At 41.9% G+C, this 24,750-nt stretch overlaps 1 protein-coding gene across 1 annotated transcript in view; it reads left to right on the plus strand.

Annotated features, from left to right (window-relative positions):
• The first annotated feature begins 1,497 nt into the window (after positions 1-1,497).
• Positions 1,498-24,750, plus strand: part of B4galt6 (beta-1,4-galactosyltransferase 6) — a 70,019-nt gene continuing 46,766 nt past the window's right edge. Inside the window, exons 1-2 of the mRNA XM_090353289.1 lie at positions 1,498-1,837; positions 19,845-19,961. Of these exons, the coding sequence (XP_090209415.1) occupies positions 1,723-1,837; positions 19,845-19,961 (232 nt within the window). The 5' untranslated portion in view covers positions 1,498-1,722. The remainder of the gene's footprint in view (positions 1,838-19,844; positions 19,962-24,750) is intronic.

The raw sequence follows: 24,750 nt of genomic DNA on the forward strand, positions 1-24,750 counted from the left end.
GGCATGCACCCAGCCACTTCCGGAGGACGGGCTGAAAAGGAAGCATTGTTACACACTTGCGGGAATGGGGATTAATCCAGCTAATGGAAGCAGCCTTGGCGCAAAGGGTGCATGAAGCCTGGCACGGCTGGTCTGGAGGCAGGAAGGGGCTGCAGGCCCAGGGCTCACGGGCCGCACAGGACTGCGGCGGGGGTTCGTTCAGTGATCCGCGGGGAAGGTAGGTGCTGGCGTGAGCACGCACGGGCCCACGCTGCACCCCGACTGTGCGGGTGTCTAGGAAGGGCGGGAGCTCATAAAGCCAAGTGGGAAAGACGTCTCATTTGCCCAGCATTGCGGGAGGAAATTACAGGGCAATCCCGCTCCAGGCGCATCATGCGTCCCGTTCCATCCCCAGGTGGAGACGCGGCGCGTGGAGTGCGGTGTCCCAGGGCGGCGGCGGCGGGCGGGTGGGGGCGGGAGCGGTGACGCAGGCGGCGGCGGGGGCCCGGGCCGGCGGGGTGGGGTGTGTGTGTGTCGGGGGAGGGGGGGGGAAGCCGGGGTTGCGGCGCGGGCCAATCAGAACGCGCGGTGTTTGGAGACTGGGCTGGGCGGGAGGGGGCTCCAGGTTTCCTCGGGTCCCGGCGCAGCGCCGCCTGTCGAGTTCCGAGCGAGCGGGCGGAGCCTGCGGCGGGGGTCTCCGGGCGCGTCCGCCCGCGCCGGTCCCGATTCTCCTCCGGGCTCCCCCAGCCGGCGCGGCCCTGCCCGCCCCTCCGCGGGTGCAGACGCGGCCCGGAGGGCTCCCAGCCGCTCGTTCCTCTCCTTCGCTCTCCCGGGCGGTCCGCCGCGCGCATCGTCCCGGGCCGCTCCGGGGGCGGCGCCGGCGAGGGCGCGTCACCCCGGGCCCGCGGCGGGGAATGCCGCGGTCGCTGTCGCCCTTGCAGCCCGGCGGGCATCGGACAGCGACCGGAGCCAGGGTCCGAGTCAGAACGCGCTCGCCGCTGGCCGGGACGCCGCCCTGGCCTGCGCTCGGCAGCCGCTGGGCTCCGGAGCCCCGCACGGCATGAGGTGGAGGCTGCGCGCCGGCGAGCGCCCAGCTCCTCGGCCCCCAGGGCCCCCGCGGGTCCCCGCGTGTCGCCTGCAGCGGCTGCGGCCCGGGCGCCCACGCTAGCCCCGCGCGGGCACGAGACCCCACGGCCCGGAGGCGCAGGCCGGGGGCCCTCGGAGCGCACGCGGGCGGGCTGGACCGGAGCGCCCGGGGGTGCCGGGGCGGAGGGACTTCTCCTGGGCCTCGGGCGGGCGGCCCCACCGGCTGCGGTCGGCCACCGGTCTCCGCAGGGCGCCGCGGCGCGCAGCCGGTGCGTCTGGGCTTGGCACCTGCAGTCCCTCCTTTCCTCCCTCCGCTGCCCGGTGGGGAGGACGCGCGCTCGAGGCCTCGGCCGTCCTCCCGGGTCCTCCCGCCCGGGTCCCTTCGCCTACCTCTCCCCTTCCCACGAGGTCCCCACGCCTCTCCCTCCCCCCCCCCCCGTGACCCCTGGCCTCCCATTCATTCCATCCACGTCTTCCTCTTTTCTCCCTCCCCGCTCGGGCCCTCTCCCAGACCTCCCCGTGCGTCCCCCCACTGTCCTTTTGTGTGTGGGGGGGGGGTGTTTTTAGAGCATCCATGGAAGTTTAGGGCCTAGACTGTGGGCCCCCGAGTCCCCCACCCGAGAGCGCAGCCTGAGCTGCCGGCTGGCGGAGCGGAAGATGTCTGTGCTCAGGCGGATGATGCGGGTTTCCAATCGCTTCCTCCTGGTCTTCATCTTCATCTTCTCGCTGTCCTCCTCCTGTCTCTACTTCATCTATGTGGCTCCCGGCATCGGTAAGCACCGGACCCCGGCACACCCTTAGCCTCCCGGGGTCCCCCGGGAAGGGAATTCGGGGTGTCTGGGAGGTTGCCTCTTGGGGTTGGCCCGGCTGGCCGAGCCTAGGTGTGTGTTGGGTGGAGGCCGAGGGGGTAGGGGGTGGTGTCAGGAGAAAGCAGGCATCAACCTGTGAAGGGAACTGCTTCAGGGCTTGGCTGGGAGCTTGGTATTTGATAACTTAACAGAATGTTATTCAGTGGATGTGGTGAGATCAAGATATGACGGCCCCGGGTGCTTTCTTGAGAATCCTCAGGACTACTTTATCCAGTGGATAGCCCGTAGTTGAAGATTCAGTTCGTTTTGTTGTGGTTGCAGACAAGTGCAGATAGATAATAATGGGTGGTAAAGGCGCGGTGGAGAAGGCCGCAGCCTGGAATGCGATTGGGGTCAAGAGGGTATGTATTCCAGTGTTCTAGGTCACAGTGTTAGAATGGGGTCAGTTGAACATTTGTGCCACACTTGAGGCATTTTCAGGGGCTGAGTTGGCCTGTAAAGGCCCTCTGGTCCCATTAGCTAGTTTGGCTTGAGTCTGTTTTTCAAGGGCATGTTCATTCAGCTACCTGTTAGGGTGACTTCCAAAATACAGTTTTGATTCAGGTGAAAAGCAATGTGTCGTTTAAGATTTTAACCGTCTCTTTACCACTTTATGCGTTGGGTTCAAATTGCATTTCTGTATAAGGTGTTTGGATTGGTTTCTTTATTAATATTCCACTTCCTTTCCCCTCACTGTGTTGGTTGACAGGAAGACAGTGTAGCATTGTGATATATGAAACATACGAAACCGTACCAGTCCTGAGTACATCAGAGTTCTGAAGCTGTGCTGAACTCCCCTGGTTATTCTGCATGGAATGTGAAATTCCTTAGTAACAGTTATGCCAGCTCCTGCCACTTCCTGTTAAGACGCTAGTAGTCTTTGGAGCTAGTGGTTCTCCTCTGAGTTAGCAAAAACTGTAATGTTCTTAGTGAAAATACCTATAGAAATTTGAGGTAGAATTCTGATGAGCAGGTTGTCTTGAATTGCTTATTCACACAGTTTCATTTCTCCTTTGTGTGGTGGTACTGGGATTTGGCTTGAGCCACATGTCATTCTATACATTTTTTTGTCTTTGTTGCTTTTCAGGTAGGTTATTTTTCTGCTTATCACTTTTGAGGAGGGTTTGCTGGGGCTAGCCTTAGGCACTCACATAATACTTCAACGGACATAAATTGTTGACACCCTGAGGTATTCCCAAGAAGTTTGAAGAAGGGTGCATATTTAAACTTTTTAATTTTATGTAGTTTTGCCATAAGGCAAACAAAAAACATGACAAAATCACCCCCTTTGAAGCCTGTGATAACTATGATAGCACTTTGTGGGTCTGGGCTGAATTATGTATTGGAAAACAGTTTTCTTACTGCTAAAACATCTGTTGTGTACAAGGACATTTGTAGATAGTAAGTTAAATATTTCAAGTCTGTTGTACTACAAAGTCCTTTTTGAGCTGATGTGATGGTGTGTTGTTGTATATCTGTAATCCCAGCAATTGGAAGGCTGAGGTGTGAAAATCATAAGTTGTTCCAGGGTTACATAGTAAAACTCTGTATTCACAAAACGCAAACACAGCAGGAAATATTTATTAATCTTACCATGTCAGCAGTGTTGTTAGATGTCAGGTATAATCTGTTTTCCTTGTCATTTTGGGAGTCTTACAAATGAACTCATCGTTTTATAGCTTTTTTGATATCCATATTTTATTTATTTATTTATTTTTGGTCAATTGTGGGACTTGAACCCTGGGCCTGGGCATTGTCCCTGAGCTCTTCAGCTCCATATCACCACTTCCGGTTTTCTAGTGGTTAATAAGACTCTTGCAGACATTAGTGTCTAGGCTGCTTTTGAACCACGATCCTCAGATCTTGGCCTCATGAGTAGTTTAGGATTACAGGTGTGAGCCCTGAACTCCACAGTTGGTGTTTATTTTTACCAGATATTTGACTTTGAAAGATTGTTTTTTGCATTTAGATGAACATTTTTTTCTTTTGTCTACTTATGGCTTGTTTTGTGGTGCTAGGGATTGAACCCAAGGCTTTGTGTATGAAAGACAAGCCCACTACTACTGAGCTATATCCCTATTACCCTTTCTTTGCATTTTGAGTAATGTGTTATTTGGAAGATTAAGTTGGAATTTCAGTTTTTTTACTCAATAGTATTTTTTTGGTTATTTCCTTAATATAGCATTTATAGATTCTTTTTTTTTTTTTTTTTTGCCAGTCCTGGGCTTGAGCTCAGGGCATGAGCCCTGTCCTTGGACTTTCTCAAGGCTAGAGCTCTACCACTTGAGCCTCAGTACCACTTCTGGCTTTTTTCTATGTATGTGGTACTGAGGAATCGAACCCGGGTCCTCGTGCATGCTAGGCAAGCACTCTACCACTAGGCCAAACTCCCGGCCCCCATTTGTAGATTCTTAAGAGTCAATCAGTGTAGATTTTTTTCCTAGGTGCTTAATGTCACACAGAAAAAACTAGCAACTAAATGGATTATGCCATCTATAACTGAAATGTGTGTGTCAAATGGAGAGGGAGAGAGTCAGGGAAGTATATGACAAGCACACATCTGGAAATGTAGGGAAATATTATTGGTTGACATCTACCAAACAGGTTGATGTAGAAGTACTTGTCCACAGTATCTGTTTCAGTCACCATAAAACTTTGCCCTGTAGTAAATTAGGCTACACTATAGAACATCCCCAAAACACTCTCTGTATAGCTAATAAAAACTGTAAGAAATCTATGATGAAGCAAGTAGACAGAACTTTTTTTTTTTTTTTTTTTGGCTGCAAAAAAGGATCATAGTTTTCACTATCTTCAGGCATTGATCAGCATTTCCTGGACTATTTGGGACTTAATCTACAATGAGTTTCCTAGAACTCAGAGCTCCTTAATTTAACCACATTTTTGCCTCACACATGCTAAGCAAGTCTCTAGAAATGTTAAGGAAAAATATGGACTAAGCACAGTGGCTTCTTCTTTTAATCCTAAATTCTAGGGAGGAGGAGATGGGAGGACTGAGGTTCAAGGTCATGTTGAGCAAAATTTTGCAAGACCCTATGGCACAATGCAAACCAGTCATGTTAGCTCACACCAGTAATCTCAGCTATGGAGGAACAAAGGTAGGAAGATCACAGTCTGGGTAAAAAGCAACTAAAACCAGTTATCCTGGGGAGCTGGACATTTCTAATTCATGCAGGAAACACAGGATAGACAGAGGAAAGGTAGGTGGCAGGCACCTTCCCGGGGTCATTCTGTGAGAAGTTGGTGGATGTACTTGAGTAGCCCACACAGTAGAAGTGGGTGCCACGAAGTCTTCTTCTGTTTGCCTTTGGACATGGCTGCAAGGAGATGAGTGCAAATTCCTTTCAAGGTTTTGAGCTGGCTGTGTTGAAAGTAGACTTTTCATTCAATAGGAAGCCATTTTCAGCATACCAACTTTAGGATAACATAATCTTTTTATTTTTTCCTCATTGTCATACCAAAGGAAATGAGCTGACTTATAAACGGCTTCAACAAATATAAATGGAGTGCTCAAGAGAAGGTAGAGACTGAGACAAGGTATAGAGAGATGAGTAAGACATAGTGGTTGGTGGAGATGAGTTCCACAAAGAACAGTCCTTGTCAGGTCTATGCTGCAAAGTGTGGGCCGGTTTGTGTCTTGCTGGGCCTGGTGGAGTTGTTAGTGAGGGGTGAATGGGGTGTCGGTGGGATGTGTGTACAAGCATGTGTCTTGGACTAGGTGGCTTGGTCAGGTTGGTGCTCAAACCACCACCCTTGGCATTTCATATGGGGTTTTCCCTTGTTTTTTCTCTGTGTTACCTCATTAGATAGTAATTTGTCCTTTTGCTGCCCATTAACCTCCTGGCCTTGGCTGGGTGAGCCTAGCTGAGTTCTTTCCCTAAGGTTACAATCTGCTTTGTGTTGCAAAGGTCCTTTTGAACCTGTGATGTTTTTCTCCCTCAAGTACTCTAATCTACATGGCTGTAGGCTGGTGAGTCTTCTCATGTGGGCCTTGGTAGTGATTATTTTTTTTTTTCCTCTGGGCCTTTTTACTGAACATATGTCTGGTGCTGTTTTTTGTTTTTGTTTGTTTGTGTTCTGTCTTTTTTCCTTCCTGTTGTGTATCAGGAAACAGCGGTTTGGCCAAGGTTCATGGGTTCATGATGCATTTCTTGGTTTTAGAGTGATCCTAGCATGAACATGCAGAGGCATAGAGAGACAGGTAAGAAGTTGCAGTGGCCCAAGTGGTAAAAGAGTATATCCAAAACAAACTTGATAGTTGCCCTTGGGCTTATCAAGGAAGTAACAGCTGTAAAATTTTGCTCAGATTCTAATTTCACCAGCAAGGTAATTAATAATAGGAATGTGGAATGGTAGCTGTTTTTCTTGTGTTGGTCATAGGTCTTGAACTTAAGGTTTAGGTGCTGTCTCTGAGACTCTTTCTGCTCAGGGCTAGCACTCTACCACTTGAACCACCATGATACTTCTGGTTTTTGAGTGGTTAAATGGAGATAAGAGTTTCATGGAGTCTTTTCTGCCTGAACCGTGATCGTCAGATCTCATCCTCCTGAGTAGCTAGGATTACAAGCGTGAGCCACTGGCACCCAACTGTATAGGTACAGGTTTTGAGGAAGCTCTTTGGGTTTCAGAAAAACTGAACTGATCCTTGAGGGTTATTAAACAGAATTTATCAGTAGATTGAGGGAGCCCAGGAGAAGGACTTGGATGTCTTCAGCATAGAGGTGAAAGACATCTATTTCTCCCGGCAAGTAAATTCTCCTGCAAGGGAAAGTACTCATCAAATTTGGACTATTAAACATGGAACTCTAGGGGTTAAGTCAGAACATGGAGGAGACCCATAGTGTAGTTTGGAAATGTTTCAGGAGACTGCTGCCCCTTCAGTCTTCTGCCTTGTCACGTGGGAGTCAGGGGTTCTGTCCTCACTTAAGCTGGTGGCAGGCTCTTTCAGAGATGGCCTCCCACAGCTGAACTGCAGTTCTTCAGTAGCATTGCAACTTAGCTTTCACAGTCTGTTTGAACTAATCCAAGTCCTGTAGCTTTGTGGGAAATTGGGCAATCCATTGATAGATTGAAATCTGGCAGTGCTAAATATTATTCTACATGTGATAAATTGGAAATTAACCATTTTGGTAGAATGAAGTAGTGATATGTATTCTGTGTCATAAAAATATATTCATGTCTGGATAGTTGTGAAAGAGATACCTTTAACCTGGGACTATGGTCTCTGTGTGCTTTTGGAATTTAGTTGGGGAGATAGTGCCTTTTTCTTTTCTCTTCTTTCTTTTGGTGCTGGTCCTAGGATTTGAACTCAGGGCTTGGGCCCTGTCCCTATTTTTTTTTTCCAGTTGGTTGTGGGACTTGATCTCTGGGCCTGGGTGTCGTTCCTGGGCTCTTTAGCTCGAAGCTAGCACTCTACCATTTGAGCCACAGCGCAACTTCCAATTTTCTGGTAGTTAATTGGAGATAAGAATCTCACAGACTTTTTGTGCCCAGGCTGGCTTTGAACTGCAATCCTCAGATCTCTTTAGCTCAAGGCTAGCACTCTACAATTTGAGCCACAGTGCAACTTCCGATTTTCTAATAGTTAATTGGAGATAAGAATCTCACCTTTCGTGCCCAGGCTGGCTTTGAACTGTAATCCTCAGATCTCAGCCTCCTGAGTAGCTAGGATTACAGGCTTGAGCTACTAGCACCCAGTTCCCTGTACCTTTTCTTTTCCTTTTGGCCAGTCCTGGGGCTTGAACTCAGGGCCTGAGCACTGTCCTTGGGATTTCTCTGGCTTTATCTATGTATGTGGTATTGAGGAATTAAACCAGGGCCTAGACAAGCGCTCTACCACTAGGCCAAACTTCTAGCCCTCCTTATCTCTTTTCTACTCAAGGATAGTGCTCTTTTCATTTACACCACAGATTCACCTCCTGCTTTTTTGGTGTTTAGTTGGAGATAAAAATCATATAGATGTTTTCCAGGCTGGTACTAAAGGTTAGTTCCCAGATCTCAGCCTCCTGAGTAGCTCTCATTCTTCTTTTGAGGGAGGTCTGTACATCAATCTCCTAACACATCCAAGCCTTATTTTGGGTAGTTTTAAAATATGCTTTAAGAAAGCTAAAATTTAGACAAGTTTTGACAAGTATATTTCCTAGTATTATTCCTAAAGATCCCAAATATTGATCATTTTTAGCACATAAGCCATCCTGTGCAAAGCTTGTTTACCGTAGATGCTCTGAACTCTTGGCCCCTGTGTCCTGGTGATTCCAGCTGTGACTGCTGCTTTCCCCCCACAATCTTGTGTTTTGCTCCTCTGTACAAGGACTCTAGGCTGTGAAAACCTTGGACACAGCAATTTGATGTCTCTGGTGTCAAAGCCATTGGCAAAAAAAGCTTCAGGATCAAACTTCTAAAGATTGATCTCTCTGCTTTGTCTGTCACTGGAATACCACATCGAGCACAGCTAGCTTTTGTAGGAAGAAAGAAGGAAAAGAAGACTGTTACATGCCCTGACTTATCCTCCATGTTGTTGGGATAGCTGAATTAGATAAGCTTTTCAAAAGCTGAAGTGTATACCGTAGGATACCCAAGTGAGTGTCTTGTACCTGAGTTGAAGGTTTGGGGGACATAGGAATACTCTTTAAGTTTGAGGGAATGAGTATCATGAATAAGAGACAGAACGTTGGACAGCCTAAGCGGTGAGACAGATTGTGGGCACGTCAGAAAAGGGACTCCCATTCACATGTGTACACACATACACATACCTTCTGACTGATTGACTTGAAATCATTAAAGGGTCTTATATGTGCCTTTTTCCCTTCCCTTCCCTTTTTAAAGAATTAAATGTGGATTCATTTCTTACCATTTCATATAGATGGTATCTTCACACACACACCCCAGTTGGGAATACAGATTGTGCAGGGGCCATGGTCCTCTGTCATTCCTCTAAACTTTATATGTGTACTGTGTTGACCTTGTAGTACTCTGGCTTTCTGAGCTGAAGGCCAGACCAGTGCCACCTGGCTGGTTCCTGCCATGGACTTTTTGCTTCCTATTTCCTTTTAAGCCTGCCTTTCATATCTGTCTTAAGGGAAAATGTAAAGGTGGAAATAGTTTCCCCACTTAAGAAGGGCAGCCTGTCCTTGTTTCCTAATTTTCTTTCTTTCTTTTTTTTGTTTTTTTTTTTTATTTTATTTTTTTTATTTAGCAGATTTTTTTAATTGTAGTTAATAAAAGGGTTGCATGATATTTGCCATATAGAAGGTGCATTAATTCACATACATTGATACCCTTTCACATGTCTTGGTACCCTTTACCTTCCCCCCCACGGCCCCCCACCCTTGCTTCCTAATTTTCTAGTGCCAGTCTCTAGGCTTGAACTCCGGGCCTGGAGCTGTCCCTGAGCTTCTTTTTGCTCAAGGCTATTATTCTCCCACTTAAGCCACAGCTCCATTTCTGGCTGTTTTGGTTCTTTATTGGAGATAAATAACAGTTTTATGTACTTCCCTCCCAGGCTAGCTTTGATCTGTGACCCTCAGATCTCAGCCTCCTGAGTAGCTAGGCTTATAGATATGAACCACTCATACCCAGCTTCCTTGTTTCTCCTTTATCCTTCTTTTCACATCTTCCCACCCCTCTACTTCCTTTTAATTCCTGTCCCTCTGATTCTTTTTTAATTTTTTACTGGTTATTGTAATTTAATATTTCAAAGACTTGCTTTTTGTTACAATAATAGCAAAGACAATACTAGTCAAGAAGTATTGTGATTCAAGTGGAAGATCCAGGCAATTGAAAGTTGAAAGCAGATTGTCTGAGGATACTTAGGATGCCATTAACATGCATTTGAAAAATAAAGCATTTCCTCCAATCACTTTTACCTCATGCTTTGTTCTCACCTGAGAATTTCAGTCCCATCTCAGTTTTACTCATTTAGAATAGCGTATCTAATCCTATATCAGGACAATTTGATTTGTTATGCTTCATGGGTCAGACTGCAGTGGCATACTTGATTTTCAGTGATAGCAGAATTTGATGGTTTAAGTCACAGCAAAAAATCCTACTTAGCTGAAATAGTTTAAGGGATGTTAGGCTTATTTATGTCTATAGCAGTATTTTGGCTTGTGTGGCCCAACAAAATGCTTACAGTGATACATTTAGTAATTTTAAACTATAATGAACAGTTTCTTCCCCTCCAAAAGTATAATTAATAGGGCTTTTGGCTTTTATGTTCATGTGTAGGACTAATCTATTTAATAAGTTTCTGTTTCTGTCAAATTACATTATTCATGGAAGATGTGCAGGTGAGTTGTACATACCTTAGGAAGCTGAGTACAAGAGAGTATATAATTATGTAAGTTAAACTAATGTGGAAGGAAGATTGTTTTATTGTTACAAATGTTATGCTTTGGCAATTTCAAAGGCATAGTTTTCAAATACATATTTGCTTAAGCTTTATTTATGGTAGTCAGCTTTAATAAACCTTTTCCATAGAAGTATCACTCACCACTCCTCCCCCCTCCCCCCGTGTGTGTGTGTGTGTGTGTGTGTGTGTGTGTGTGTGTGTGTGTGTGTGTGTATGCTGGTTCTGGGGCTTGACATCATGGCCTGGGCACTGTCCCTGAGCTTTTTGTTCAAGGCTAGTATTTTGCCACTTAACCCACAGTGCCGTTGCTAGCCTTTTCTTCTTCTCTTTTCTTTTTTTTTTTTTGTGGGGGGGGGTGTGGGAGTTGTGAGGTGCTTAATTGGAGAGTCTTATGGACTTTCCTGCCTCAACTGGCTTTAAACCGTGATTCCCAGATCTCCACATCCTGAGTAAATAGGATTGCAGGTATGAGCCATTGGTACCAGGCCTGATATTCTGTTATTTAAAATATTTTTTTCTTAGTATTTTCTTAGTATTACTTGTACAGGGGTGTGTTTGTTGTGACATGTCTTTACATACATACAATGTGTCTGGATCAAAATCATTCCTTTTCTTTCTCCTTTCTTCTCTACCTCTCTTCCCTCCTTATCCTTCCTTCTTTTTCTCCCCTTCCTTCTTAAAATAATTTCAAAGATTTCATTGTTCTGTAGTTGAATGTACATAGAGTATTTTATCCATATTGACTTTCATTTACTCTACTGGCCTTCCTTCTTCCTTATCATACCTTTTCCTATTATTATTATTATTATTATTATTATTATTATTATTTTGATCTTTTTGGTATAAATTGTACAGAGGAGATTTACCAAGGTAATTCACATGTGCACATGTAATAATTTCATCAGATGAACCTCATGTGCTGTTCTTTTCTTTTTGGTTAGTATATATTAACTATACATACAAATGGGGTTCATTGTAACATTTTCATGTTTGCGTGTTGCATATGTCTTGCTCACTGTCCTGATTTACCCTCCTTGCCCCTCCCACCTGTCCTGGCCTCCATTCTCCTTCCTTAGGATTCCCTTTCCATTTTCATGACTTTCAGTAGAGATTACAATTGCAGTTCTGATTCATTTTTAGCATGGACTCTAGGTAATTCTGTGGCCTGGCTTCTGTGTATTCCCAAATGATGGGAGAAAAAAAATTGAACATTGAATACATTTAGTTTTCTACATCTATCATATGTATCATTTAATCCTTTATAGAATGAATCTTACTCTTTGAAAACAGATAAACTTGTTTTAAGATTGAGGTAACTGTCTTATCATGAAGAATTTTTTTTTAACCCAGAATGTGTGTGAGAACAAGTATGATATGCTCTTTTATGAGTGCAGTGACTAGGAGATTGGGACATACATTCATCCTAAGTGTGCTATGTAATGTTCTTCATTATTAGACAGATACATTGTAAATCATTACAGATACATTGTAAATCATTTACAAGATTAGTAAAAGTTCTTAAAGAGAACAGCATTATAGATTGCCTAATGGTAATACTTTCGAAATAAAATTTCTTAGCATGTGGTTAGAAAAGCCTACAGTGTCGTCTTTAAAGAGCTAGATGAGGCCTGTTACTACAGCACAGTATCTTGATTGAAATGTTTTATTATTTTGTTCTTATGTATTTGAGGCTGGCTAATGTTCATGTGATTTCCCCACACTGTTGCATAGATTGTGCTGATAATTCTGTTCATCAAGTGTTGATCCGCATGGAGCATCAACTCCCTTTGAGACCCAGGAGGATTCTTGACCCCAAGAGTTGAGGCCAGGGTGGAAAAGATAGTGGGGGACACATCTGTTAAAAATGGTGGTGAGGGCAGAGGGGAATTTTGACTTCTCAACTCAGTGAACTTTTTCAGTTTGACTCAGAAGATGGAAGAGAAATTGAGCTTTCCATTTCAATCAAGAGTCTGAAGGTGAATTATAAGGAGTTCTGTCTACTGATTTGAAAATATGCTCTCGATTTGGCAGTCTTTGCATTCCCTCCCTTGCTTCTTGGTTTAGAATCCTTTTCCTTTCATGAGTAAGTTGAAATGTGGAGAGGCATTTTATTCGGGAAAACAAAAGGAAATTGGGTATGGCTGAGGGAAAGCACAGAGCTTTCCCTCAGAGCTAGCAGAGCTATAAAGCATATAGCTCTGATAGCTCTCACTATATTTTTTTCTCATTTTAATAGAATTCAGGGAATAGAGATTTGCTTCGCATTTATCTGTGGCCTCTGAAGGTATGACACTTCACTCCCCTGTGTCTCCTTCCCTCCCATTATCTGGTCCTTTTGCTCACTGGCTGGTGCTCTTCCACTTAGCTATGCCTCCAACCCCCAAAGGCACTCATTTCTAAAAAACAACTTCATATTTCCTGGGCATGTTTGTTTATATTTAGATCTTTGAATGTGTGCTATTGTGTTTCCTGATTTGCATTTTTAGAAGCAGTTTAATTGCCTGCATTTTCCCTTCTCTGAGTCCCTCATTTCCTCTGGATGCTGTTTCCCCCCCCCTCCCCAATGCGGCTCATTAACGCAGCTCCTCTATGCCTTTATTTAGGTGATGGCTTAGTGAGTTAACACACAGGATGCACATTGTCTTTGGTTAGAGTGTTCATGATACTAGGTTTATTAAGTCTACTTTCCGAGTATCAGTTGTAGTAGCACCTCTTGTGTTTGGGGCAGTCCTAGCTACTTGTGCTTTTGGATTTTATTCCTTAGAAAAAAATCCACTTTTTTAAAAAAAAATTATTTTTTTTCATTTTTTTAATTTCTGGCATTGTTTGGCACTAAGTATCTGTTAGGTAGACTCATTTCTACCCTAAACATTTTTATTATGGAGTGATTAGAACCACAGGGTTTTTTTTGTTTGTTTTTCTAAAAAGTGTTTTGACTCTGATCACTATTCAAATACAATTAATCTCCAAAGTTTACTTAAAACTTTTTAAACTGTAGTGTGGATGGGAGAAAGATATCCATTTGAAAGAATTTCCTGTTAATATTTAGTATTTACTTCAGCAAAGCTTGAGCTGTTGGCTAAGATTTGAAATAGATCCCTGTGACATGTGATCATTGCATTTATTAGTTGCTAGGCAAAGTAAGATACTGGACACAGAATTCTTTCATTCTCTTTATTTGTTTGTAAGCCCATGAATAACTTGAAAGGTAGAGGGGAGGGTACTGTAGGTTGATAATGATTTGCCTAACAGATTTCCTTGAGCCCTCCACCTAAGACACTTTTAAACTAGTACTGTGCTAAGATACTTTTAAACTAGTACTTTAACATAAAGAAGATTGTTTAATAGATTGGCATGGTGTCAAAATTTATATTTTTGTTTTTAAACCAAGCCATGCTTTTGTACTTTTAAACAGAATGTGAACAATATTTGATATTCAATTTTGCCTAATCTTGGGGTTACAGTACTATTGTTAGAAATAATATATTTTCTTTCTCCAATGATGTGTAATTTTTGGGAATTTACCAAATATTGTTCTAAGTGTAGAAAGAAGATAAATGTTGAGCATGGTGCTAGTGGCTCATTCCTGCAATCCTGGCCACTCAGGAGGCTGAGATAGGAGAATCATCGTTCTAGGCCAGCCTGACAGAAAAGTCCAAGAGATTCCATCTTAAAATCACTACTAAAAAGCTGGGCTGGAGTCATGGCTCAAATAGAGTGCAAGCAAGATAACTTTTTTTTTTTTTTCGGCAGCTGAAACAGATACTTAGATTATTGTGAATTTCTGGAAACACAGAGATGGTTAGTGGGCATCTGCATGAGTATAGGATATAGCAGTGTTTTGCTTTTTAGATGATATAGAAAACAATTTCATCCTCTGTAACCTTTAAGTGTGCCTTCTGGTTTCTTTTTCCTCCTATTAGTTGAAATCTGGTCAACTCTTTTTTAACGTTATACATGGAAGATTTCCCCTTTCGTTTGTCTTTCCTGGTCTTCCATCTCTTTGCTCTGGTGTTTCCCCTCCAGATCATGACTGAATCTGAGTTTTTAATTCCACCTGTGTAACCTGCTTCTGAGTCTGCTTTTTCCTCCTGATCTTATAGTCATCCATATGGGCTGATGCTCTTAGTGTCTTAAAATGTACATATGACCTTATCACACAATGAGTGGCTTAAAATGGTAGAAATGTATGTCCTCACACTTCTGGAGATTGAAGTCTGAAATAAGGAATTCTTAGGACAGGTTCTCTTATGGCTTTATGCCTGTTGCTGATGACCGCAGCACTCTAGTTTTTGCCCTTGTCTTCACTTTTGTGTACCTGCGTATGAAAATCTCCATCTTCTTTTCTCTCGTAAGATCAATTACCATTGGATTTAGGGTCCCCCCAGCTGATCCCCAAATGATCTCTTCATCTTACAATCCTTAATTTCATTACATCTACCAGAATCTGACTCAGGACATGAAGAGAACCTAAAATTAAAGATATGGAAACATGTTTTGGGGGGAACCTCCACCTCCCTCTGGTAGTTGTAAGAACCTGATGAAAATGAGTGTGATTTCATGAGGTCCTCAGCTTGATGCCAGACCCTAGTTGCTACTCAGGAAATGTTAATTCATCTTCTTCGTAGAAACCTGTGCTGTCCAACAAACACCGTGGATGACAGCCGCAGTTGGTAGTAGGTTCTGTGTTTCACTTTGCCCACATTATGGTCAGGTAACCTTTCCTCTGTGTGTTTGCACTGCTCTCTCTGATCTTCCCCAGACCACAGCCTTGTGGGCCTTAATTGTCTAGCTCTCTCTCACCCTCCCCCCAGACTATGCTATCTCCCCTCTTTTCTTGTTTCTTAAACCATCTACACACTGGCATAGGACAGCTTGTTTATCCATTACTGTCAAGCCACTCAGGTTGTCTATCGTATGCTGGATCTATGTTTCACCTACTTTTCAGAGCCTCCACCCTCTGAGCCTCCACTTGCTTGCACTGTCTTCCTGTCTCTTCTTTTAGTGCTAGAAATCATTCACTTTTTTCTGCCAGCTTCTTTTCTTCATTCATGTTTGGGCCCTGCTTCTTCCCTGTGATCTTGTTGGTCTCCTTTTCTAAAAACTCATTGCTTTCCCTTTGCCATTATTTCTTCAATTCTTATTGGTTTCTGAAAGAAAATACTGTCTTGGAGGTTAGCATTTCCTAATAAGTTGTGGAGAGGTAATAGCCCAGGCTAATAGCCATGTGGCATTGGGCAGGTTACTTAACTCTATGCCTCTGTTTCTCTATCTGTAAAATGGGAAGAACAGCACCTACCTTACAGTGTTGCATATGATTAAATAAATTGGTACAGATAAAGTATACCTCAGCTCTAAGGATACCTAACAAACAGTCTATGCTGTGCTTTTTTTTTTCTTCCTTAACCTTTGTTAATCTTCTCTTTTTTGCTTGTTGCTTCTTCCCTGTGTTCAAGCTGAGATCCTATGGATCATTTATGTATCTCCATTTTAGGTCATTTTTTTGTTATAATTCACCACTTTAGTTCCAGCTTTCATTTATATATGAATGCTTTTCCTAATTGTTTTTCTAGCTTATTTTCCCCTCTACCTTCAGTCCTATATCTATAACTGAGTTTCTGTACTTAAACACATTTGTAACCTGGAAAGGGGCAATTTGTCATAGCCTTCAGTCCAGGGCCCATTTCTAGGTTCTTGTAGACTGGTGCATCCTTCTCATCGTGAATGCTCCTGTCAGTAAACATAGCTAGCAGGGGGAAAGGTGGAGACAGATTTATAGCAGACCTCTTCCTTAATTTTCTTTCCCAGAAAATGAGGCAAGTTCATAAATCTTTCCTTATAAGCTCTGAGACAGAATGCCTAGAAGCTTTCATAAACTGTTACTGTTTCAAGTTTGGGGTTTTTTGTTTGTTTTTTTTTCTCTTCTTTGTTTCCTTTTTTTAAATTTAGACCAGCCTCTTACCTAATCTTTTAGCGGAGGCCAGCATCATTTACAGAAGTCTGGGTTTATTATCTTTAGCCCATTTCTCCTAGCCTGTGGCAGGCCTTTGTTTAGGTTAGTGTAGAACAAACATTTAAAATACTGGTAGCAGATTTTATGTAGATCACTTTGGAATTAAGTAATCCCGGCTGTGCCACCCAGTTAGCTTTAATACTCTGTTTACTGTCTCATCTCTTACATTTCAGATGAACTTTACATCTTTGTATAGGTAGAGTTGTTACGGTTAGTTTGGCTTTAAAAAAATTTCATTCATGGTCGTGGGGAGTAGCCTAGTGGTAGAGTACCTGCCTATCATGCACCAAGCCCTTAGTTTGATTCCTCAGAACCACATACACAGAAAACTCTAGGAAATGGCACTGTAGCTCAAGTGGCAGAGTGCTAGCCTTGACCCAAAAATGTCCAAGGACAGTGACCAGGCTGGGGGAATTTTTTTTATTATCTTTAAATGGTTGTACGAAGGAATTTCAATTCAGTATGTCACTTTTCGTCTTTTATTGAAACATTTTTGTACATTTTGGTTCTTACTTTTTTTTTTGTCAGTTATGGGGCTTGAACTCTGAGCCTGGGCACTGTCCCTGTGCACTTCAGCTCAAGGATAGCCCTCTACCACTTGAACCACAGCACTATTTCCAGTTTTATGGTAGTTAATTGGATATGAGTCTCATGGGCTTTTGTGCCCAGGCTAGCTTTGAACTGTGATCCTCAGATCTCAGCCTCTTGAGTAGCTATGATTACAGGTGTGGGCCACTGGTGCCTGGAAGTTCTGTTTTAAGCTGTTTACTTTTCTTCGCTATTCTTGTAACAGCCATTCAAGTAGAAAAATATTTTTTGTAGTGTTGTAATCCTTTATAATACAGTCAAGCCTGAACAAGTTAAATCTAATTATAGGACTGCTTTCTAGAAAGCATGTAGATATAATGTTAAAAATGACTGAGGCAAAGCGTACATGAAACATGAATTTCTGCTCGTCTGTCTTTTATGGGTTGAAAAGGAAAATAAAACTTATTTTATTCTTTTCTGCTGATTATATTTAGCACTCTGCTTATTCTTACTGATGTGTAACTATATATAAAAATGAGAGAGGAAGTAGTATATAGTACATTTTGCTCATCTCTCGACATTTGCTTATCTCTTGGTAAGGAAGTATGAATAGGGCCCAGAAAATTAGTGTTTGTTCTTACCTGTTGGATTTCTTTCTTTCTTTCTTTCTTTCTTTCTTTCTTTCTTTCTTTCTTTCTTTCTTTTTGTTGATTTTTTGACTCATTACTGTGTTCACTGACAACTTTCCTTAACATTGGCAGTCATTAACGGAACTTAGTTGTTTCTTTGCTTTGCACAGTGTGAGCTTTTTTTCTGGGTGGAGATCTGGCTTTCGTGGCTTTGTTTAGAGAGTTTAGAGGGGAAGAGGCTTTAGAGAACATGTGGTATTGTTCTGTTCCCACCCCCCGTTTATTTTGGCTTGTCCCAAGGCTTGAACTCAGGGCCAATGCACTGTCCTTGGGCTTTCTCAAGGCTAGAGCTCTACCACTTAAGCCACAGCACCACTTCCAGCCTTTTCTATGTATGTGGTATTGAGGAATAGAACCTGGGTCTTCATGCATGCTAGGCAAGCACTCTACTACTATGCCACATTCCTGACTCTAGTTCTACCTTATTTTATTTATTTATTTATTTATTTAGCCAGTCCTGGGCTTGTGCTCAGGGTCTGAGCACTGTCCTTAGACTTTCTCAAGGCTAGATCTCTACCACTTGAGCCTCAGCACCACTTCCAGCTTTTTTTCTATGTGTGTGGTACCAAGGAATCAAACCCGGGTCTGCATGCATGCTAGGCAAGCACTCTACCACTAGGCCAAACTCCTGGCCTCTGGTTGTATCTTTTTAAAATGAAGAAACTGGGATCCAGTGAATGGTCCTCTTCTGCACTAGCAGAAGAGACAAGCAGAAGATCTTCTGAATTCATTTTTCTGCTTGCTGAAGCGGTTCTTGGTACCACATTTGGGTTCTGAGCTTTGTCAGTGCTCCAGGAAGTAAGGGCTTATTTTTTAAAGCACTTAGCATATAGAAATAAGTTAACCAGTCTTAACATGCACATTGATTTTTTAATGTAATTTTTTAATTTTATTTTTTATTATCGAAGTAATGTATAGCGGGTTATAATTACATTCACCAGTTAATAGGTGCATTGCTTCTCACACATTGATACACTTTCTTATGTTTTTTGTCCCCATTTCCCATCCCCAATCTCCTCCCAATCATCTTGTCCCCCCCCTCCCCCCCCCCCCCCCCCCCCCCCCCCGCTTCCCTTTCCTATTTCAAAGAAACAAATAAATGTATATACAATATACCAGGTAACAAAGTCAAATACAGTAACAATATGAGATTAACCTAAAGGGTAACAAAAGAGAAGAGAAATAACATAGTCCATTAAGAACACTAGTCACTCAAGATAAAGCTCTTGTTCCATATCTTAGTGATCCTTTCATTTAGTCTCATTGATTTTTTGATGTTATGTATTGTTGTTATTTTGATAGGCAGATTTGTCACTGAAAGGGACCGTAAAAGCTGAAATATTAATGCTTAGAAAGTACAAAAGTAAAAATTGATTCTAGAATATAGTTGCCTCCCTGAACACACCAAGAATATGTAAGATCAATTGCAGGATATTTATCCACACTAGATACTATGGTTATTTGTGGTACATGTACTGTTAAATAAGAAACCACTATATAATTTGCTTTTGTTGATCATAGGACTTGAACTCTGGGCCTGGGTGCCGTCCCTGAGCTCTTTAGCTCTAGGCTGTCTCCCTACTCTTGAGCCAAGCCTCACTTCCCATTTCTAGATGTTAATTGGAGATAAGAGTCTCAGGTCCTTTTGTGCTAGGGCTGGCTTTGAACCTTGATCCTCAGATCTTAGCTTCCTGAGGGGCCAGGATTATAGGCATAAGCCACTGTGCTTGATGACACTATATAATTTTTCACATGAGAAAGTTGACATGATTAGAAAAAGTGAATTTTAAGGTAAGGATTGAGTATTTTTTTTGAAATGACCGAATTTATATACTTTATAGAAGAAAATTATTTAAAGGCAGAGGAGCTTATTTTGAGTTTTTTGTTCATTTAGTCTCCTGTTTGATAAATTACATCAGTTTATTATCTTATTACATTTTTTCATTTCTGCAGTCATTATATTCAATATACATATGTGAATGTGGAAGCAGTCAACTTGAGGGGAATGGAGGGTTGGGTTGGGAGAAAGGGAGAACGTTGGAAGGAGTTGACTTTGGTAGAGATGGGTTCTACTATTAGGTGGAACTGAAACCTCTTTTGCATAACTACTTAAAGATTTTAAAAAGATTCATTTCTATTGTCAGTTGAACTTTTGTAAATATTAAAATTGGAAGTAGTTTCTTAAGTTTTCCTTTTCTGTTAGGCATAGTGACTATCCAAAGGTAATTGAGTTGATCTGCTTATGGGACATGTCACTAATTTTGGCTATTGTCTTGTTAAGTAAGAAAAGCTTATTACATTATGACATTCTCCTCTTTTTTTTTCTTTTATAGCTAACACCTATCTTTTTATGGTACAAGCTCGAGGTATAATGTTGAGAGAAAATGTAAAAACAATAGGACATATGATCAGGCTGTACACAAATAAAAATGCCACCCTCAATGGGACAGGTAAGACTACTTCCTTCTACATCATGTTTGCTTTGCTTCTATCCTTGTAGTCACAGATGGCAAATGAAAATGTTTAAAGTCTAGTGTGCCAAAAAGTAACTCCATGTTAAAGATAAAGTATCTCCTATTGAGTGTACTGGTAGGCTTTTATGTTGGAAATCAGAACTGTCACATATTTTAAGATGTATAAAGCTGTGATCTCAAGATCTATGGTATGAAGATATTTAAGTTGATTCTTCAGATTATAAGCAAAATACAAACAATAGCTTGTGGCCAGAAGCGATAGAAATACCTTTTAAACATGCATGGAAATGTCACAATGAAATCCTGTGTATAGCTCATACACTCACATACACACACACACACACACACACACACACACACACACACAGAGAAAAATAGAGCAGCTACTACCTTTTCAATTTATCTACTATATTTAAGATAAGAAAAGCTTCAGAGAGTCATTTATTTTATTTTATTTTTTGCCGGTCCTGGGCCTTGCACTCAGGCCTGGACACTGTCCTTGGGCTTTCTCAAGACTGAACTCTACCACTTGAGCCACAGCACCATTTCTGCCTTTTTTTCATTCTATGTATGTGGTACCGAGGAATTGAACCCCAGTCTTAGTGCATGCTAGGCAAGCACTCTACCAGTAGGCCAAACTCTCGGCCCCATTTTTGTTTTTTAAAATTATTTATTTATTTTTTGCTAGTCCTGAGGCTTGAACTCAGTGCCTGGGTGCTATTCCTGAGCTTCTTTTGCTAGTGCTCTACCACTTGAACCACAGCACTACTTCTGTGTTTTTGGTTTAGTAAAGTATCTATTACGTTCACTGTGTCCCTAAAATACTTGTCCGATGGTATCTAGAATATACTGTTTTAAATTACAGAATCATTATTAATAATTCTCGATAGTTTTATGATATTTTAAAGGGTTAAAATTGCAAATCAGTGGAAATGTTATCTGTAAGTGGACTTTTCATTAGATTTACATAAGATTAAAATGTAATAATGTAATAGGCCTAGTAGAAGGCTGGCTCAAATGTGTGTGACCCAAGGAGGACCAGCAACATTTAAAAAGATCTTGTACGTCACAGGGCCAGGAGTTGGCCTAGTGGTAGAGTGCTTGCCTAGTATGCACGAGGACCCTGGCTCGATTCCATGGTACGCCACACATAGGGAAAAAAAAAGCCAGAAGTGGTGCTGAGGCTCAAGTGGTAGAGCTCTGTCCTTGAGAAAGTCCAAGCTCAGTGCTCAGGCCCTGAGCTCAAGCCCAGGACTGGCAAAAAAAAAAAAAAAAAAAAAAGATGTTGTAGGTCACACTAATGTTTACTTATGGGGAAGTGGTGCAACAGAGCTAAAGAATGAAATGCTTTTTTGTGAGGTTTCCTGCTGTGTCTTCTAGACTGTTCTAGGCATAACTTGAGAGGTCAGTGGGTCAGTTATGGTATATTCTTATTTTATGCCGTTAACTTGTTCTGTCTGTGTTTCCTGCCTACCCAGTAGAAAAAAGCTCCATTTCCCAGCCATAAGTGTTCTTTTTTAAATAAATGTATGGGATTTAGGCAGTGGTTTTTGACTCTTTGAGAAATAATTCCAGGTAGTAACATGCTGATTTACAATTTAATGTCATACATACACGTACAAAATTTGTTGTAGTCATATGTCCATTTATTTAAGTTGCCAGAAGTCAAAACATTCAATTTTCTTTAATCTTTAGCCTGAAGTTCTTTTAGAAAATCTGTCTCAACAGAGCAGGCATTTTAATAGTGCAATAAAGCCTTACTAAGTGGTCTTCTGCATTGATTGTTCTGAGTAATAGATCACATTTAGATGTTTAAACATTTGAAAAGCTTATTTGGAACTATCCTGGCTCTGATACCTAAGAAGAAGGGGAAATGGAATTCACATCTGAAGCTTTGAAGTTGTGCCACGTTCATTTAGCCAGCACGTACCGAGCAATTAGCATCAAATAGTTTGTCTACTTTAGATGTGGGAGACAGCATTGAGGAAAACATTTTTCCATTTGTATGTGAATCTCTTTCCAAGGAGATGGAAGCATAATGGGTCTTCACCATGCAGTTAGTCATTTCTCTCTCCCTCCTCCCCATCTCCCGCCCTCCCCCTTTTTTTCTTTTTTGCCAGTTCTGGGGCTTGAACTCAGCCTGGGCACTGTCCCTAAGTCTCTCTGTGCTCAAGGACAGCACTCTGCACCTTGAATCACAGAGCCACTTCTGGATTTTTTTGTTTATGTGGTATTGAGCAGTTGAACCCAGGGCTTCATGCATGCTAGGCAAGCACTCTACTACTAAGCTACATTCATAGCCAATAGTCATGTCTACACAGATATATACAAGGAAACAGTGTCCAGTAAAGTGTTCAGAGAGCTAATTGAGCTCTAGAGGAGAATTCATTAACATGTAGTGGTTTAATTTAGTAATTAAAATGTAGACTGGTCATGATATTTCTGGGTTCATTTGACTTCAAAATGGAATTTTTAAACAATTCTTAATGTATCAAATATAAATAGGTATGATACTTTTTTGAATAGAAATGTTGTATGATTACAACCAAAGGATGTATCAACAGAGCCAGGAAATGAAAAACAAACAAACAAACAAAAACCAACACAAAAACCAAGATAGCCAGGCAGGCGTGATGGCTCACACCTGTAATCCTAGCTACTCAGGAGGCTGAGATCTGAGGATCACAGTTCAAAGCCAGCCTAGGAACTAAAGAATTTGAGACCCATCTCTAATTAATTACTAGAAAATTGGAATTGGGGCTATGGCTCAAGGGATAGGGCGGTATCCTTGAGCTGAAGAGCTCAGGGACAACACCCAGGCCCAGGGTTAGGGTGGTAACCTTGAACTGAAGAGCTCAGGGACAGTGCCCAGGCCCAGAGTTCAAGCCCCATGATCCACACACACACCAAAAAGGTGTATTTACTGAATAATGACTAAGACAGGTGATACTGCATTCAGATAGGTGGAAGGCTTGTTAGAAATAACCCAGCATACTTCCTTATTTGATGGATACACAAAGTAAAGGTAGCAGGTACAGCTCAGCTGACACAGATAGGCAGATTTTTGTAGAGTTTCTAGAACCTGTTTTTTTTTTTAATTTTAATTAATTACTCTATTTATTTATTTATTTAGCCAGTCTTAGGGCTTGAACTCAGGGCCTGGGCACTGTCCTTGAGCTTTCTCAAGGATAGCACTCTACCACTTGAGCCACAACACCACTTCTGGCCTTTTCTATGTATGTGTTACCAAGGAATGAAACCGTGGTCTTTGTGCAGCTAAGCAAGCACTCTCCCACTAAGCCATGCTTCCGGCCCCCAGAAACTGTTTTTTAAGGTTCCCTTTGCAGGAAAAATGAAGCCATTAAGAGACATAGTTTGGGCTGGAAGTTTGGCTTAGTACTAGAGTGCTTGCCTAGCATATGTGAAGCCCTGGGTTCAGTTCCTTGGTACCACATACACAGAAAAAGCTAGAAGTGATGCTATGGCTCAAGTGGTAGAGAGCTAGCTTTGAGAGGGCTCAAAGACAATGCCCAGGACTGGAGTTCATGCCCCAGGACTGGCAACAGGAAAAAAACAACAAAAAAAAGAAAAGGCATCCTTTGAAAGTCTCATTCTCCTCATCCCTTAAATGTTAAAACTTGGTTGTGAGTTGAGTACAGGACTTGCACAGCACCTTTCATTCTGTTGCCCTTTTCTTTGGGTGTGCCTCTCAAAGGGAGGAAGCAAGTGGAGGCCCCAGAGCTCATCTTGCTTCCATCCATTCATTAGATGAAATAATGTCTGTCTTTTGCAGCAAATGCATCTGTTCCCCATTCTGAAAGCAGTGGTTATGCTTGATAGGCATTGCTCACCCAACCGCTTTTGTAGAAACAATGATTTTGTGGGTTTCTCACATTATAGTCTGTGAAAGCTGAAATCCTTTTGGGCTATGTAATCAGGTATGGATTTTATGCCAGTATATATCCTGGCAGGGCACAGGTACTTTTATTAGATGTTGGAAATAAAAGACAGCTTGACTTTAGTTAATAGAGATATTCCAAATAGTGGCCAGGTGGATGATAGACTTGTGTAAACATCATTGATAGATGGCATAAATACCGTTGGGCAGAGGACTCAAGAACCACAGAAACGTTTCTATAACTCTAGCAGTGAGTTGAACTCTTCATGTTTGTAATGATCTAGCCAAAATACTGGTTTAGCTATAAAACTTTGTATTTAGAGGAAGTATTTAGACTATAGCTTTGAAAATTGAGTTCTTTAAGCCTGATCAAAGTGATAAATGTGTTCTTTTATTAAAGATTTGGTCATATTAGCACTAGAATAAAATGTGTAATTATTTTCTCGGGCCCTCTTGCCCCCAGTCTCCCTGGGGGGGAATGACATCTGTGTGTTTGTAGCAATGTCTAGAGAGCTGGAAATGTCAGAGACTTGGATATGAGAATGTGAAAAAGAGGAGGGATGCATATTAATGACAAAAGCTAATATATTATACAGAGGAAGAGATGCTCTGATTTAAAGTTGATACATGACATTAAGGGATTCCTTGAAGTTTTCATGATAAAGTTAATATTTTCTGTACCTCAGGTTTCTTTTCTTTTCTTTTGTAATCAGTTTTTGGAATACACAAAGGCTTGAGTACAGCCTTTTAAAAATATTATTTATTTATTTATTTATTTATTTTGTGGGTCATGGTGCTTGATCTTGGCCTGGGCACTGTCCTTGAGCTCTTCAGCTGAAGGCTACTGCCTTACCCTTGGGCCTGGGT

Source organism: Megascapheus bottae, chromosome 19 (assembly GCF_031878675.1).
Source record: "Megascapheus bottae isolate mThoBot1 chromosome 19, mThoBot2.hap1, whole genome shotgun sequence".
In the NCBI taxonomy this organism is placed as follows: domain Eukaryota; kingdom Metazoa; phylum Chordata; class Mammalia; order Rodentia; family Geomyidae; genus Megascapheus; species Megascapheus bottae.